Genomic DNA, 19,640 nt, shown 5'->3' on the forward strand with positions numbered 1-19,640 from the left:
TGCTCAAAAGCCTGACACTCAGTGCCTTTAGTGTTATTATGGTCCCCAGAGGATCTCTAAATTTACTTCTAGTGCCATCAGTCAGGTTGACAGCTTTGGATTTCAGCCAAATTTACTACCAAAGCCCTTTGAGGCAAGTCTCGCCACTAGGTGTCTGGCTAGTTCTGTTTCACACGCATGGGGAGAATGTAAGCTGCAACAGTTCCTTTCAAACCGAACAGCTCTAAGGGCTTGTTTGAAGGATAGATATTGAATAGCTCCTCAATGGACAATTATCTGTTTGCATCTGTAGTGCATATAGGAACTCTGAGGTGACAGCAGATGGTCACAGGCAGTTAAAATCATGTAGCATTTTCGTTTTATCTCCTCACTGTTAAGTCTTCATTCTGTGTCTTGTTTTATTTATGTCTTGTTTTAAAAGATGACATTAAAAACTGTTTACATGTGACATGTTTTACTAATGTAATAGAAAGTTTCAATGCTGCGCCCCTTAAATTCAGCCTATCACCATACACTCGGGTCTTCTGGACCAGTCTTTGTAGTTGTATCATAAATGGTTTCCCTCATCCCGAGAGTGTATTTGTTCTGAAGTAGGTGCTACAAAGACCTTACAAACAGAGCTCACTGCAGACACATAAAGCAGGCCTGGCTACAAAGGTTCCTGGCTACAAAGATTAAATCTGAAAGCATATGTTATCATTGGTCACTGCGACATACAGACCACATACATGGAATTACTGGTCAAATCTTTAAAAGTTTGGCAACCATGAAATAAGGTTTAAAAACACTGTTCCCTTTAGCATGTCTCTCATATATGATTTATTTAGTACAACAAAAACTAAACCGTGCTGGTGGAATGTTCATGATTTGGCACACTAGAGCAAGATTTAACTCAAAACTTGGTTCAGAAAGTAACTTCCCCAGACATTGCATCTAATGGTCTATGATTTGGTGCACAGTGACATTCATTTTTAGGGTGAGTTGGTATGGTTTTAGTGATCGCTTCATTTTTCATCCAGTCATATCAACAGGTACTTCTGGGTGGCAGACTTTGTTAAGAAAGCTCTAAAATTGTTAAAAACAAACAGGAGACCTTTACTTACAAGCCTGTGGGATCACAAGACTGGAATTCAGTTAGGTGTATAGAGCTGGTGTGGCGAAAGTTAGTTCTGAAGTGCTCATTTTGAACTCTCCGGAGGTGTTGTGTTTGTGTGAGTGATTCAATTTAAAAAAAATATATAAAAATCTAATGGAAGACACTCACTTGGTGATCTCACTGACATATCTTTCTTTTCACCGTTTCTATCCATCATTTACTGCTTTATATTACTGCCAACATAGGTCAAAATGGCTCAAATAACTGTTGTGTCAAATACCATGTTGGCAAATCCAACTTCGGTATGCACACATTTCCTTCAGATATCTCTAGGTTCTAGCTGTCAACATCTATCAGAATAGATTCCATTTTGCACGGCGGGTTGAATCATTTCTGTGGGAGCAACAGCCACAGCCCACAGCCTCCCATGGTAAATGTCAAATCTAGCATTAGTAAGGAGCCTTGTAGGAGCCTTCATGGCCTTCTTTTCCTCACATTGTCACAGTCTTCACAGCGCCCACAGGACAGCTGAGCATTAGCAACAGATCTGGCATAAGTGTGTGAACGAATGTGCATGCATGCATGCCACTATGTTTGAATGTGCATATGGCAGCGTTGTTACAAAGATTTACTCTATTACTGTGTATCTACCCCTATTCTCCCTTAGCTTTTCTGGTATTTAGGATTCTCATTTGTGCGACAGTATATATATTAGCTCCAAGCTCTCTCATAGAGCCATATGCTGTCTAATTAGCACTTCTGCCTGTCATGTTGAAACTTTGCAGGAGCAATATCTCAGTGGCCACCAGCAAGACCCTTTGTGACAGCCACTGATATAAAAGACACAGAGGCTTATTCTGAGGGCAGAATGAGACACAAAAAAAAGGTTAAGCCATTTGCCCAGTGCCCCTTGCCTAATTTGTATTTTAAAGTGAGCACGTTTCTCAAATATATTCTGTTATACAGCAGAAATCAAGCATGTAGATATTAATTTTTCTTCCATGTCATTTTATTTTTAAACACAATAGAGTTAGCAATCGCAGCAAGAAGAAGATGACTTGTGACTGTCATTACGTCGTACCAAAGGTTTTTTTATTGTCAAGTATCAGTGACGTACATCACCTGCAAAGGCTTGGAAGACCACCAAAATACCCACCTGTTTCACCGCTGTGGAGCTAATCACATCATGCCCTGGCAGACTGGAAATGCTGATAGGTGCTGACACCGTGTAATATGATATCTTGGAAGATAACACCTTTGAAATTGCTCTAGCTGTCACGAAGAGTACAATTGATTCCCACTAGATGTACAGAAAGAAAAAGAATGGTCTCCTTGGCTGTAACTTGGGCAAGAGTGGAAAAGGCACTCTGATGTTTGGCTTTTGATTTCCAAATAAAATTTGAATGGAGTAGTAACTGCTTGGCTGAAGGCAAAAGTGGAGACATCACTGGTGTTATCTTACACTAAATACTTCTTATTACTGTGATATAGAGACATTTGCTTCTTCTTAGCAATTTGTAGAAAAGATAAGCAATTCTTATTGCTAAAGGTTGCTGCCGCTCTTTTTCCCTCGATCCCTCCATCATAACAACTGTGAACCACCATTAGCCACTTTTTGACCAAAAGCACCTGAAACTTAAACACCCCGGGGCTTTTTTTTTGAGGAGGATTATTTCGTCCCCGGGTCTCCTGCATTTCTACAGAGGTCAAAGTTGGAGGATATATTAGGCATATTAATTCAATTGAAGTCTGAAATGTCTCTCTTTGCTGGAGTGTTAGGAATTCAGCACTAGTCATGGCAAACTACATGCCCACAGAGCAGTGAAACCTGAGTTGTATCAACTTTAAACTGCAAATTTTGCACATTTTTATTGAGTTGTGGGTGTTTTGCCTTAGAACCGCACTGCTGTGAAACAAAAAGATTTGGGGTTTATTGCTCTGATTCACTGCTTTTTCTTTGTCTCAATTGGCACTCCCTCTCCTTATTCATTCTTAAGTCACACAAACAAAACATAACACCATGGTATTTACCATATTTTTCCCGTTTTTTTCCACGATTTTTTTCAGACCCAATGAAAAGGCCTTAAATACATTTTAAGAGATAATGGGAAGACTAAGTAACTTGAACAGAGTAATCATCAAGAATTAACTGTGCTTAACTCCTACTGTCAAGAGGTTGAAGACAGGCGGAAACTAATATGAACATAAATCAGCAACAACTCAGTCAGCCAGACCACCCCGTCGCTCTGTGCTGACGGATACCCAAACAGTCTTTTGGATGTTGTAATGATCGACAGCAGCTCAAAAAAGTTCTGACAACGAGCGTAATATATGAGGAATAGGAGTCAAGAACTTGTGAAAATGAAGAGAGGAAAGAGACTGTGAAATGACTTGAGGGAGCCGAGCAACAGATGATGGAGGGAAGTCTTAAGGGTGAATGAAAGGGGGTTTAGATGGATGTGAACTCATCAATTTCTACAAGGAAAGGTTCCTACAATGCTTATTTTTCAGAGTTGACTTTTATGTCAAGAGAATTGTTTGTAGAAAAAAAAAAAGTGTGCTACGTTTGATTGGTTTCTTTTTTTCTTCCCCTGTCCAAACGGGAACGTGTGAATGCAGCATTTAAGTTCAGTCCTGTGCGATTGAGCGTGGCAGGAAATTGTTTAAAATATGTACTTGGCTCATGTGCTTTTTCTGCATGAGAGGTTAGCTATTATTGTTGGCCAATCACACAATACCAGTCAAAAGTTTTTTTGACTGGTATTTTTAAACTTTTGACAGATTTTGCATTTTTTATTTTTTTTTTGGGGGGGGGGTATGACTATACATGCTTACATATACTGCATCTTCAAGTCTAAAGATAAATAAATTCACAGAATAACTGTGACATATTCTCTTATGTGTTCAGATTGACCTCCCTCTTGCCTCTTTCAACTTCCATACTACATTACATATTGAAGTTGTTTAGGCATCCGTATACGAGTCAATAACTTCTCAAGTTAGTTTTTACAGCTGGTAGATACAATGATTTGGAACAGTAAGAAATTCAGTAGGAAATCGTTGCGCCTTTTACTCTTCTAGGGATGTTCTAGGGACAAATGAGCAGACCCTGACTCATGTAAAAAGCAAGATTTGCTAAATGAAACTCATTTGGGAACACAACAGATTTCCACATTACTCACAATCGCCAGCTGGTGAAAGAAGTTAAAACTCTTTTTGCTAGACAAACACACCATTTTAATTCTGAATAGGCAAAATGGGAGAAAAAAAAACATTAAGTGTATCTTAAAAGGCCTATGCCCATACAGCAGAGTTTAAAACGATGGCTTTAAATGGATGCTGCAGACAACTGAGTGAATGTGGTCCTGTATGCTGCGGAAACGGACCTTTTGTGCCATACATGTTTACCCACAAGCACGTGCATCCTCCAGGTGGTAATAGAGCCTCCTTACTTCTCCTGTATGCCTTGCCGTTTGCTTCTTGAGGATGATCAAAAAGATGCAATGATGGTTGAGACAAACGTGTGAAATGAATATTCTCTATTTCTTTTGTGTCAGGATTAAGCAACTCCCAAATGTGCATCATTGTGCATCCTTAGTGTACAAGATAGTTGTAATAGTAAGAAATAATGAGACATGTTTTGCATGTCAGTTGAAGTAGTTTGCCCTGTAAAGCTTTATACTTTGTCTTAATCTGTGAATGGGTCATCCCAAAGGGATTTTGCATTGTAATGTGAGTTCCAGTACAGGAGAAACTTGGTTGGAAAAAAATTAAATTGCCATTTGTCATCATCAATTGTTTTGTTAAATTAATTGAAAAATCAGCAAATCAGATTACAGTTTTGTACCATCTAAACTTATATTGAACATCTCTAATTCTTGCAGAATCTTGTTTTTGAGAAACCGTTCCTTTTACGGGCAAACGATGGTAACAAACTTTTAAAACTGCTTAAGATAGTCATTATGTGTTATAATTAATTACATAAACCCAAACAGGAGGCAAATTAATAATTTCACACATTAACTGCACTTTTAAGAAAGCTTTTGCCATTCTGTCCCTGTGGCAGCACTTAAAACCCCTGTTATCTGTTCTCTTTCATACTTGATCCCTGTCTTTATACGCTGACAAATCTGATAACCACTGTGTCAAACTCGATTTGGTTCTCTGTATTATTTTTTTCTGTAGATCCATAGAGATTCAATCTGTTCCTGGGTGTAGGCCTTTAGCTTTGAGTTGTCACCTTCAATATATGAGCAAAACAGCTTTCTCTTATAATAACTGTTGTTGCATAACTCCATTGCCTTGTATGCTAAATGGGATTTCAACTCTTTTGAACGTGTTGCTGTGCTGTATCGCTCAGAGCTCTATCTTTATAAAGCTGCAGGTTTTTGGGTTTTTTTTATAGCGACCCATCGCTCAGGCTTTTGAATTAATGCCATGACAAATAACTGAGATACACTCACAGAAATGGCGGTAATGATCTTGTTTTTCAGGGAGTTAAAGGATTATCTAAAGGCATTACTGAAAACATCTGTGTAAGCATCATCCTGTGCTCACTGCCTCTCTGTTATCTCTGTTTTTCCATTCCTGGCAGATGTTCAATGACTGCAGGTTGACTGCCACAATTTTGCTGCCTTTTTTCTCCATTTTTTTTTCCTCTGTGGAAAAGGTAGCCCATGATTTCCGTGTAGAAATGAGAATGAGAAGAAAATAAGTGGTCAATAAGAAGAGATAGACATTGAGTAGAAGATATAGAAAGTAAGAGGAAGAACAGAGACCATGTAATCTTTGTGCACGGTGCCCCTTGCCGGATTTATTTTTTGAGGGGAGTAGTTAGGATATTGTGAATGTTGTATGTGCAGAAAGCAGATTATGGATATCAGATTTGGTGATATTACAAACCCGATTTTCACATTTGTCTTAGTTTTTCCTCTTTTTCATCATCGTTGTGCTCTCCTTAACTTTTTATCTTACCCCATTTCTTCAGTGTTGTGTAGATCCCATTTCTCAATTCTCCCATTCTAATTTTCATCTTGTATGTTTTATTGTGTTCTCACCTTATACAACACGATTTATTTCTCTGGATTTAATCTTTTTTTTTTCTCTCCCCACGTACTTAAACTGAATTCATTTTAGGAAATAATGACTGTTCATCTGTGCAGAGCTACTCTACCTTTGGGAGAGGCCTCTTTTACTGGTCCAATCTGTTCTTCCTCTGCCAAAGCCCACTCACAGACACACAGTAAGCTGATGGGGAACCGATATCTGAAATGTAATGGAATAAAAGATGAGCTTTTGCCAGATGTAGGAAATATTTCACACATGTTTTGTGCACATGGAAATATGGGTTTGTGTCCTCATGCACATTTGAGTGTGTACGTGGGTGTTAGTGTACGGGTGGCTTGATTTGGAATGCAAACACATTGAATATGCTCATTTGAGCTGTCTGCCCACTGTGGCCACTGAACAAGAGCTGTGCTGCAGCACCTGTACCCACCTCGATGACCTGCTTGTCACTTTGTTTCCTGTGAGGCTGGTCTATACCACTTCTTCTATTATTAGATATGAGGTGTAACATCCTTGATGGCAAGTCATATGAACACTCAACTTATAGATAAATGTATTGCAGCCTTTCTCTGACTGCTACAGGACAAACAGAGTTCTCTTTCAGGAATAAAAGCAGTCATCCATATATTTAGCAGTGTCAGATATGCACAAAATGTGCATGCAGTTGGGAAAAGAGAAACTACCATCCAACCCTTATTACCTTTAGTTATTTGTTTTACTTTACTTATTCTTATAACTATGTTTGGGTGTCTTGGGTGTAATGCTAACGGGTTAGAGCTCCAGGAAGAAGTCTGATCTCGATTAAAGGATCACTCTTACCTTTCACAGAAACAAAAAAAAAGGAAAGTATTAAGTCTTCCTAAGCGCCTTTTCTTAACCTCAATAGAAAGCATGATAAGGTCAAGGAAAAATGATAGAAGTGATTCATAAGGATTTAGGAAAAGGCAGCCGCAGTGCAACAATAATCCAATCACACATAATCAACTGTGAAGTGGGTTTGTGGTGGTGAAACAACAGCTATTCAAAAAATATTCTACTAAATGCTCATTAAAAGCCCCTAATGCAGTCTTATCACATTGTTTCATGGAGGTTGTAGCATGTTATACATCATGATAATTATAATACACAATGGAAAATATTACACCATTATCAAGGATGGTAATTTAAGAAAGGAAAGACAAAGCCACAAAGAAAATTATATGTATTAATATAATGTCACTGGGTGCTCACACTCGATTTTACTTTGCTTTACTTCACAACGGATGGTCCAATATACACCATATATTCACCGTTTTCCTTATTTGCTGCCAAAGATTTGGTGATTCTCTTCCCTCCCTTGGAGTTTGAGCACAAATTTGACAACACCTTGTTAATTATTGTCTGATTAGTTGGTTTGGCTGTCTTCCTTGCAGACGTTTTGTCGGGGTGAAAACAGCTAAAATGTTTTTTTTTAAGTGTATTACCACAGTTGTATTATCACAGTAATGAACTTTTACGAGGTAGATTTTTTTTTTGATTCTGTGCTTTTCATCTAGTTCATGCTTTCTGGTATTTTTGATAAAATCCTTGCAACTTTGTCACACTTATTCCAGAAAATAACCAATTATTGATCCAATTTTGTGCTGGCTTCAACTTCTTCATTATGTTCTTTCAAAGCGTTGATGCAGAATCACTCACATCTGCATAAGAATGCATCTTAATATTGAGAAATTTCCTCAACTCCAGCTGCTGTTGGGCTTTAATGACAAATGTCTTCATTCATCCAGTTATATAGTTTCTCTGATTGTTCTTTACTGAATTGAATTCAGTGCAAAGTTGAATTTGGTGAATTTAGTATACATTATTTATGTATATTATATTTTCCTTAATGTAAAACACATTTCCAATCTACATATTGTGCAAACTATAACGTAATGGAATCATACACCTTTCAGTCCTTCCTGTCATGCATTGGTTGGAAGACAGCAATAGGTGGACATATACAGTTCTGTTTGGTAATTCAGAGTTAAACATAAATTTGTTTGTGTTTGGACTGTGAGAAATATGAGAATAAACTCATAAAAAGCTGTGCCTAAAGTTTGAAAATAAAATATGCTTTGGTGAGAGGACAGACAGCCTGCACTGAGACCAAAGTGATTTGTTGTTGGTTTTCACTTTTATGACATTACATCATTTGAATCACCTGATAGGATGACAAATTCCCTTAAGATGCATTGGAAATAAAATACTAGATAGCAAATAGAAGTATATCAGTGGGGATATAAAGAGGATTACAAATCTATAAATTGGATTAGCCCAGTTTATGAAAATAAAGTATTGTGTTTTAAGAATTGACTGTTGACAGTCAGTCCAAATCTTTCTTTAAAAAGTAAATAGATAAACCTCCATGACCTCCCATTCAACCTCTGGTGCAAGGGAGCTTGCTCCACCTGATTTACCAATCAACACCACAAAAGTATGTACATCGTCTGTTACTTAATTGATTTTGTATTGAAAATTTAAGTTTTAATTGATAGATCCTTTAACATAGTGAGGGTTCTAATTTGTTTCATTAACACTTTTTGGGATGCTTTCATTGCAACGGCAGCATGACAGCTTTTCATTCTCTCAGGTGGACAATCCAAGCTACCTTTGTGTCCTCCCCTTTTTTGTGTTGTTTCTGCTCTGCTCGGCTTTATGGCTTCATTCCATTCTTCATCCTGGGCTGTGACCTGTTGGTGTGATGTGAATCTGAGTGTGACAGGGAGCGCCTTCAAGCCCAGCGGTGTGGAGATGCAGTGTGAAGTGAAACCACACACACATCAAGCAGAGGGAGAAACATACACTTGTATAACAGAGCAGAAATAGAGCAACAGAACTGCAGAGAATTTCACTCAAAGCAGAAGTGAGTGAGAATTTCCAGATGCGAGTCTTCTATCACTCGGGACAATCGGGCCCACGTAAACACTGCCCGAGAGAAACATTTTACAACCGTGGATTTAGACACTGTTTCATTATAGATAAGTGGACAAATATACCAATTGCATTGCTTGTTTTCTGGTGAGACTTGCCTGTTTGCTAAGAGAGTCTGTAAAAGGTTGTGGAATCCATGTAAAAAGTTCTGTGGATATTTTTATTTCTCACTGGAAAACACTTTGTTATATCGACAGCATATGTGTGCTAATTGTGTCCAAAGATGTTGCCAAAAAAACAAAAAATGACAAAAACAAAAAGCTAGGGCTTTTTACATTAATTCTGAATATTTAACAGTTAAAAAGTATTAGTTTGGCCAGTAGTGTTGTTTAACAATAAATCAGTTGTGTTAGCGTGCATTCTTTGGTAATTCGATGTATTTCAGTTTTTGGTATTGCAACTGTAAACATCAAATAAGTGAATCTGATTCATGTAGCACTTCCAACTATGTTGGAACTCTGACTCGGGGAATCTCTGAGCCACAATAGTGTGAAGTTTAGGCCTGTAATTGTATTATGAGTGACTAAAATTTAGAATGTATGCACCGTGCACATATGGAAATTTGCATACACCGCCAGAAATAACTTTAATACATTAAAATTATCTTTTTTTATTGTTTAGCCATTATTGTAACCCATTTCAAATTGTATGCTTCTCGGGTAAATGCACCCAAGATTACAAATGAATCAAATAAATATACCAGCAGCCTCTCATATCAAAAAATACTGCAACTATGGAGAAAGACTGTTGGTTTAATACAGTCGTTATTTCCATCAAAGCTTAAGTGTTTCCTTTGACCGAATGGTTTGCATGTGCTAATGTAATGATACATAGATGGGAGATTTAGTTAATTTTTTTTTTATTCTCTTTATCTGCTGTAGCATCTCTGGGCTTTATGGCATTGTTCCCAAACAACTTCTTCCTTTATGGTGACATTTAAAGGAGTTTCTGTCAGAAAAATCATATTATCGCCAGGACAAAGCAGAAAGCTTGTTTTGCTTTAATGTTTGCCCTGACACACTGGGACAATAATGTAGCTAAGTGAGATACTGTTTATGTAAAATATAGCTCTTTAACTTGTTGACATGATCACAAATCCACAGCCTCTGCGTGTGCATACATACTCGTTTCTGCTGAACATCTTTTTATGCCTGGTTGCAGATGTGGAGTTGCATTTGGAGCACACAGCAGCTCAGTAGTTTTTATGGGAAAGATTCAAATCCGTTGACAATTTCTCACACATATTGAGCTAGATGCTAAAGAGCTAATTAACAAGGGCTGTTTTGGAGTTCACATGCTCCTCTGACATCTTAATTAGATCTTAATGACATTTGAGTTGGAATGGCTGAACGGAGTACACTGAGATGGGGCAAAACCAGAGCTGATATGCAGGGAGAAACAGGAGAGGGACTGACACAAGAGACAAGTGCAAGCAGGACTGCAGAGGAGGACTGTTATGGAGATAGAAAGTGAAAAATATGTAAATGAGGATGGATGGAGGACAGTCACGTACGGTACTGTGTCCTATGTTGAAATCGTATAGGTTTTGATTAACATTGATAAAGCGTTTTCTCTGTCATCTTCTCCCTGACTTTCCTTCACCCTGCCTGCGTTCTTCCCTCTTTTCTACTCTCCCAGTGCGTTGTTGGACTATACATTGCCCAGCAATTACTTTGTCCATGTCCCAGTAGAGTCACACCTCTTATATCAGCCTCATAATCGGATTCTTAGCATTTATTACCATAAAATTTCAGCCTGGAAATAACTAGATATGCCTTGCATTGCCGGAGGAGAAAGTGCGATGATGATGTTTCTGGAAGATGGAAGGCTGATTAGATACAATAATCTTCTGTAATGCTGTCTCTTGCATTGTGGACGGTTTTGTGTGGCCTACGGTGGATTGCAGGGGATAGTCTTTCTTTTTTTTTTGCTGGTGGGCAGGGTGTATATTTTTAGCTGAAACGTTGATGCACGTTTATGCAACTTGAAAGAGAGTCAGCAGACTGCAATGAAAGAACAATGGGCTGCAGTGAATAGGAGACTTGTGCAGGAATCTGCAGACCTCATCCTATCCCTATGATTATGTAATTTGTTTTAATAACATGCTTATCTACAGTACCTGGTACAGTACAGTCAGGCTTACACAGACAAAATCAAAACCTTGACATAACTATCAAAGGCAAATGTTTATGTTCCAGAGAAGTAGCTCTGTTTGTCTTCCTGGGCTCAGCTGGCTCTTCACTTTAAAGCAGGCATTAGAGTAGATGGGACAGGGGACTGGGAGGAGAGAGAAAGAAACAACACAGCAAACAAGGGGAAAATGACAAGGAGACCAGAGAGAGCCCAACCTATAGATTACATAAAAGAAAACAAGTGAGGAAAGGCTAAATAGAAACCGAGGCCCCTTACGGTGGGCAGAAAAGGGAACAAACAGAGTGGATGTAGGTTGGAAGATTGGGCAGCAGGAGACACCTTGCTAAGAGCATGTTGGTTGTTACAGATGCTGTTCTATGTGCAGCATTGTTTGTTTATCACCTCCCTCTTCTCTTTCCAAGCTCTCTGTCATCTGTCTACCCTAAATCTGTCAGAATACAACCACCTTTTACAGCTATCCCACGTCTACTCATTTTTCCTGTCCTGCAATGCCCCGAGCTCCTGCTTATGTTTTTTATGTTTCCCTCAGATTTTATTAATTGCACTTAGCCTTCATGGGTTTACTTGGCATTTATTTGTCCATAGAGGGTGAAAAAAAAAAAACGATTGTTTTTTTGTTTTTTTAGCAGTACATATTACAGTTCCTTCTTACAGATCTGGGTACACAGATGCCTGCAACCTGTGTAATATGTTAGTTTTCCTCTCAAGAAGGCATGTTTTTGTCCTCTGTTATAGCAAAGTGGAACACTGGGTTCAAATAGCCTGTGATACACTTTCACAACCTACTTTGGCTGTAAAGCAACTACTCTGAGTGGTTTATTTTCATGATGCAAACACTTAACTATTGCTGAGGCTGTTTCTTGCAGTCCCAGGCAGATATGCAGTAAATGCAGGACACAGATAGGCTGGCAGAGGCCCCCACAATCTGTAATCACTCTCTTTGTATCTGCCGTTTCTTGCTTTTTCCACATTGTATAGTGTCTGTCTATTGGCCAGGCTAACCTTTGACCTATTAAAGTATCACTAGAGAATGGGACATTGTTTTCTTCTTTGGGTCTCCCTACAGTTGTGAGATATAACACAACCTGTCATAAAAACAAATCTTTCTGATCCCTGCACATGCACAGCACATGCACGTGATTTTGTTGTCATACTGGGGTGCCTGGCAAAGATACCAAAGTCTTTTGAAAGTTTGCAAACTTCCAAGGTCCAAAATTTGATAAAGCTGACCTAAAGTTTTTACATGAAATGACGTTTTTTGATATTTATTTTTAAGTTGAAAGTATGTTGTTACCTAGTTGGTATAGGTGTAGTTAAAAAAAAAAAAAGCACATAGTTTTAAGATTCACACACTTCTTTAGTGTTGCTTTAACCCTCATCTAGCCAAGCTTTGACAATCAGACTTCTTGTTCTTTACTCTGACCATTGGCTGGTTGTCATAAAGGGCAGAGGGAGAGCAATGACTCACCCTGATATTCTGTGAGTCAGTCATTGACTAGCAACTCTGTCAGCTACTATATAGTGTACTGTCTGCTACAAGAGTATAGGGATCGATCCTACTCTGCTTTCTCATTATCACATCATACCTTGTATACTACATGTATTGATCACTATGCTAAGAATCAAAAAGAAGCACTTATGGTTTGTGACTGCACTCTGAATATGTACATCCCAGGTTCACGGAGGCAGACACCATTGTGATGGGGGACGTGACATACGGGGCCTGCTGCGTGGACGACTTCACTGCCCGTGCCCTGGGAGCTGATTTCATGGTGCACTATGGCCACAGTTGTCTCAGTGAGTTTCTTTACCCTGTGTGTGCATGTTTATCTATTTCACCATCGCTATGAATGCAGATTGCACCTGAAAGACCAACATTAGGAAAACAAGCATCAAGGACTCACACCCACTGAGAGTGGGCTGCATGAAAAAGGAACATCAACAAAGACCGAGACTGACAGATGGAGCTATCGATGAATGGAAAATGTGACTAGTTAGTGCAATCTGCCTAGCTCTTATATGGAAAGAATATCAGACCTTTGTAGCCCGTGCATCACATTTACCCAGCAGATCGATAGTCAACATGCATTAGGGCCGTTCTTTGAAAACCTCAAGCAGTTTTTGAGGACATTCACCCTCACCCCCGCTGTCTGTCTCTTGCGGAACATAAGAGGAAATGTTAAATCAATAGTTTTGATACATTTCTGTCAGAACAACCTCACCTCTTCAAAATACCAGAAATGACCAACAGAATGTTAAAACAACTGAAAAACGGATTGTTTGTTTGTCTTGTGTATGTAGCCTCATTCACTATTTGTTCATCATGGAAGAATTATGTGCATGCATGCATATATGTTTACAGAAGAGTTAAGAGGGGTACATATTCCCATTTATGCTCAAAAGCACCCAGTAAATGCAAAGAAGGCGCTGAAGTCTTTATGGGTTTTGAAGTTAGATCAAACATTACGTGATGGAAGATATTTTCAAAGAAATCAAACTACACACAGATTCCCAGAAAACAGTATATATATGGAACTGTATGTGATCCTTCCCTTGATCACTCAGTCATGAGGACATCAACTGCACTGTTCCCAAAGATGTCAGCCACCTGGAGAAGATGAAAGACTAATGTTTTGACTGACTCACATTCAGAGTCTCCCCTGTGTTTCTTTATTTCCCTTTTATTTTCTGTGCAGCGTCTCGGTGCACTCTCATAATTTATAACCATGAAATGTGTCCATGTTGTCTAGCATTACGTGGGATTATCATCTAGCCATGATTTAATGATACGATCTCGTTTGCTGGTATAAATTATGATAATCCCCACTTAATATTGTTAACTTTTAAAGCTTCTCTTCTTGCTAAAACCTTTCTGTTCTTCAAAACCGCATATTGAAAACACTTTTGTTTTCCTCACTGAAAATGATGCTTTCATATTTTAAAATGGCATGGATGTAACACCTTTACATCATTTAGTATGCGCTGATCTATGAATATGGAAATTAGTTCCCATCTCCATCGCCTGCAGCTAAAGCATACCAGCTCAATTTCTGCAGTACTGTAAAACTACAATAAAATAGTAACGGTAGTCAATAGCGAGTTGTAATATTGGAATAGTTCAGCCACTCAAATTATTGAAAAGAAACCGAAAAAGAAATATATCACTATTTTATTGTTTTTTATGTATTTTTCTCTACAGTGTGTTAAATGTAAACTGAATAGATTACAAAAGCTAATGGCATAGTCACCAGCAAGTTGACTGGATTTCTTTTTTATGTTATTGTCTGAATCTGTGTATTTGAGATAGTTGTTTGTACACTGTATTTTCTTCAAGCAAATCATTTATATTTATATTTTCCTAAAAGAAAAAGAAAATGAAACAAACTGTTATAACTTTGAGATGATAATGTTATCTTAGGAGCAAAAGTATTACTTTTACTATTACTAAGTATTACCATCGTCACGGCAGGGAAAGCTACAATTTTCAGTTTCTGATTTTGCTTTTCCTCTACTGCACAACAATTTTATTTATATAGCACATTTCATGTACAAAAGAATTCAAAGTGCTTTACATAGAATAAAAGCATTGCAGCGGGGAGTGGAAGAAGCATTAAAAATACATAAAAGAATATAATGATTAAAAACAAGCAACAGTCGAGATAAGTTAAAAGTTAGCGTGCAAATTTCATGCATAGACACATGAGAAAAGAAATGTTTTTTTAACCTGGATTTAAAAATGTCTACATTTGGTGACAGTTTAATCTCCACTGGCAGTTTGTTCCACTTGTTTGCAGCATAGCAGCTAAACGCTGCTTCTCCATGTTTTGTCTGGACTCTGGACTGGACCAGCTGACCTGAGTCCTTAGATCTAAGAGCTCTTCTAGGTTTATATTCTCTGAACATATCACAGATGTATTTTGGGCCTAAACCGTTTGGATTTGGATTTGTAATCCATCAGTAGGTTTTTAAAATTTATTCTGTGTGTGACTGGAAGCCAGTGTAAAGATTTTAAAACTGATGTGATGTATTCAGATCTCTTAGTCCTGGTTAATACTCTTGCAGCAGCGTTCTGGATGAGCTGCAGATGTTTAATGCTCTTTTAGGGAAGTCCAGTTAAAAGACAGTAATCGAGTCTACTGGAGATGGATGCATGGATGAGTTTCTCCTGGTCTTTTTGGGAGTAAAACCTTTAATTCTGTTGATGTTTCTGAGTTGGAAAAAAAGCTGCCTTGGTGACAGCTTTGACGTGGTAAAGAAAATGTGTAGCTTAAAATCTCGACAGAAAAAGTGACAGCAGCGTATTGTGGATGGTATGTGAGGTCCCTTAGCAAAGCGTTGCACTTTTACTTTTTTAATATCTAATGACAAATACTTAAAATACTAGGAATAGAGTAGTTCATTACGACAAATTTTGTATTTGTAAGCAAGCCACTGGACCGTTACATTAAACTTTTTCTTAGATGAATAGATGAGTGTTTTTGTTTAGATGGACATTAAAAAGCAGATGCTCTAATTGACCTTAATGCCAAAACACGTTGTAATAAAACCAGTGATGGTGCAACTTAGTCTCGTCTGTCTCTTTGACTGTCTCTTGCTGCAGAACCTAAGTGCACTCAGGCTACCATGCTAATGTGAACACAGATCGATGTCACTTTGCTCTGCCCTTAACGTCTTGGGAGTGCCTATAAACAAGCAACAGACTGCTGTTATTCTCAATAGAGTTTTACTTATCTACCCCAACCTTTTTAACATCATGTTTAACTTCTTGGTTCCCCAACATGTGTGCAACTTTCTAAATGCTTGTCCTGATTTTTACTTTTCCAATTAAATTCTCATTCACATACTTGTCCTGTCCTGTTACTTTCTCCACTCCTGTCTTCCATGCCGAATCATTTAGACTTTGTATAGTTGGCTATGAAATCACCTACCCCACCTCCTATATTGAATTAGTTTTTTTCAGCCGTCTTCTATATGGATCTCTCATAGCTTACTTGTGTTTTTATCCCTTGTGCCTTCAGTCCTCTGTTGAAACAGTAGCATCTCTATCTGCATTCACTATCTATTTTCTGCACCATGCTCCAATGTTTCTCTGTTGTCGTTTCTAGGTCATCAAGTGAGCTGCACAAGCCCATATTTTTTTTTGCATCTTAAGGGGTCATTTATTTAATTATAACAAAGGGCCCTCATCCTCCTAATGTGCAAATTATATGTAACACAAGGGGAGGAATATAATCATGATGATGACAACAACAATTCTTACGTCTTCCCCATTTTCCTGGACCATTGCCTACTTAGCTCAGCATTTAAAACGCACGTCTCAAGCTGCACCTGCTAGGCCCGGGTGCGTGGTAAATGGCCTGTGAAATTAATGGCACTAATAGCAATCAAATGTGTCCCTCTCCTTCCCTAAATAATTGAGGTCTTTGCATCAATTTCTGCATGAGCTAAAGACTTGATCTGAATGCGTTTCAATTATATCACACAGGTGCCAACTATGAGTTATGTATGCGCATGCACTGGTACCCACATAGATGTACACCGATCAGCCATAACATTGTGACCACCTGCCAAAAGAGCTCTGGCCAGTCAAGGTGTGGTCAAATAACACCTGGAGTGTCTTGTACCAGGACCTTAGCAAAAGATCCTTTGGATCAAGATGAGAATTGTTGCTCACCCTACCCGTCAGAGGTTTTAATGTTATCACTGATCGGTGTATGTCTGAATGTGCAGCATTTTACTGTTTGAGACCCCATCAATATTGCATATAATGCAGGCTTACCTGACATAATAGAGTGAATAATTTATCTGTCTTCCTTTTGTCTTTGCCTTCTTACAGTACCCATAGATTCCACAGCGGGTATTAAGATGCTGTATGTGTTTGTGGATATCCAGATGGACAATGCACACTTCCTGGACACAGTCAAGTTTAACTTCCCTCCTGGACAATCTTTGGCACTCGTCAGCACTATTCAGTTTGTGGCAGCGCTGCAGGTGATAAAGCACTTCTTCTGTCTGATTCTGTGTGCATGTGAATGAGTTCATTTCCATGTCAGACAGAGCATGTACGATATGATGTCATTTGCATACACAGAATAGGAATATGCACACACTTATTCATCTCAACACGTGCACAGTTTATTTTTATGATTCATGGCTTTTATGAACACTCTGAAGTTCAATTCAAGTGTGGGTTTGTGAAATCTGGCAGCAGTTATATTTGATTTGAAAGGTGCAACGACCTCAGGAGGCCTCTCAGTTCAGCATCGTGCTCAGGACTGCTCTTTATGTAAGCAGTGGCAACAGCTATAGCATTAAGCTTTAACATCCCTCTCTCAGGCTTGCTGCTTTGCCGTTCTGTAAGCACTCTGTTGCTTTCATTTGCCAAGTTGAACCAACACAACTTTGAGCTTTCACTAATCTAACCACTGCTATTTTTTAATCATGCCATACCCTCTTGGGTAATATTACACTGTATTTTAGGGTCTTTCAGTATAGCAATGTTTCTGTGCACTCATTTAATGGTGTGTGAATGGGTGCCTGCATCTCAATTCTGTCTTATGGTCTTACTTACGATAGAAGCTCAGAATACACCCAAATTCCCTATGCACTGCCTTACATTACCCTTAGATTGTTCAATGTGTCATTTTACCTCAGGGCACACAAACTATTTTTCTTTTCGCTGTAATGTTATTTCTTTTTTCTTTTGTTTCCGAGCTTTGCTTAAATGGTTGTAGGGTTTTGGAAGAGTTGGCTCTTCTGAATCACTACAAAGCAGTGGTGCAGTTGATCATCATTGATCCGTCATCCATTCGGATCAATATCTTCGGTTCGGCACGCACGTAATCTGCGGATTGATTTATGAAAAAAAAAAAGTTGTGCGCATGTTCAGTCCACTCACAGCGTGGTCATGGCGAGCGGAGGAACGGAGGAGCCTGAGCGCCCCACGTCATTTAAGTCCCCTGTATGGGGAAAAGAGGTTAGGGGATAAAACCGTGACGGTGTGTAGGCACTGTGGCACAAGAAAGTCAAATGACAGTGGAAACACATCAACCATGGCCACGTATTTGAAGCAACATAACTCCAGTGTTTCACCGACAGGAGTGAAAACGAAGGCTGCTCAACAACTGCATATCACCGCGGCAATTATACAGCCCCTTGTTGCACAATCCGACCCGGTTATAGCCATCACAAACGCTGTGTTTATAGGTGCAGACATGAGGCCAAATTCGGTTAAAGGAAGGAAATATGCCTTTTATGTTGCACTTTAAGTTGTTTTTCATCAATTATGTTAAAAAGAAGATATTCTTTTTATTATTATTATTATAATTTTTTTAAAAGATATACACATTAAGATGATTTTATATATTTTAATTTAATAATTTAAAAGTGTTAATAAATACAAGACCAAACTTATGTTTATTTGTCTTGTCTTGTCTTGTCTAGTCTTTTTTTTTTTTTTTTTTTTTTTTTTTTTTGCTGATCCGAAAGTATATTTTTCAGCAGGCAATTCTCCCCCATTTAATGCTTTCAAATATTTCTATATGTATTTTTACTGTGATGGCCAGTGTCTTCCTCAGTGCTCATGAGGATTTAAACAGAAGTGGCAGCTTTTAGAGTTAATCTCTGAGAGAATTAACTGTCATGCATAACTCTTACATGATCACTTTAGGGCCATTGTTTCAGTAAAGTCTTTTCTGGCTTTTCTCATTCTCTGCTCCATTGCCCTCCATCACTTTCAAATCTTTTGCAGTTCTATTTACGTTCCGTCCTACATCAAGTGCAAACAGTCCACGCTGTTAGATTTACTGTTGAGATTTATATTTCTTTTTTCTCCAGACATGGTCTCATTGTTTTCAAATGAAACAACACACACTAAATTAAAGTATCAGTTTCATTTTTAATATGAGGCCATACTGGCCATACTAACAGAAAGAAATGAACAACAGCCCAAAGAGAACTTTGGGAAATCAGAAATCCTGTCTTCAAACACAGTTTACAAGAGGCATGTTTGATACAGAAAAATTGTCCCATTTACTGAATATTTGCACACAGAATTTTGAACACACCCTCCCACCTGTTTGAGACTTATTAGTTTTATTCTTTCTCCCTTCCTACATGTTGCAGGCCGTAAGTGCAGCACTGAAAGCAGAGTACGATGTGATTGTCCCACAGTGTCGCCCTCTCTCACCCGGAGAAATCTTGGGCTGTACCTCCCCTCGCTTGGATCGCCATGTTGATGCAGTAATGTAAGAAATGCCATCCCTGCTATCTTCCACAATACAGCCTTCTGGGCTGAGGCTGTAGGGTTCTTTTCTTAAGGATTTCTTTAAGTTAGCAGAGCTTATGTAGCATTGACTCATCCAATCATTGT

At 38.5% G+C, this 19,640-nt stretch overlaps 1 protein-coding gene across 2 annotated transcripts in view; it reads left to right on the forward strand.

Moving 5' to 3' along the window:
• The window catches only part of dph1 (diphthamide biosynthesis 1), a 53,652-nt gene that overhangs the window by 17,220 nt on the left and 16,792 nt on the right, over positions 1–19,640 (forward strand). For both annotated transcript variants that reach the window (XM_072392237.1, XM_072392238.1), the window contains exons 4-6: positions 12,945–13,066; positions 17,106–17,260; positions 19,394–19,515. In XM_072392237.1, coding sequence (XP_072248338.1) covers positions 12,945–13,066; positions 17,106–17,260; positions 19,394–19,515 — 399 coding nt within the window. The remainder of the gene's footprint in view (positions 1–12,944; positions 13,067–17,105; positions 17,261–19,393; positions 19,516–19,640) is intronic.

This window comes from Leuresthes tenuis, unplaced genomic scaffold, assembly GCF_036924035.1.
Source record: "Leuresthes tenuis unplaced genomic scaffold, fLeuTen1.0.hap1 SCAF_9, whole genome shotgun sequence".
Taxonomy (NCBI): domain Eukaryota; kingdom Metazoa; phylum Chordata; class Actinopteri; order Atheriniformes; family Atherinopsidae; genus Leuresthes; species Leuresthes tenuis.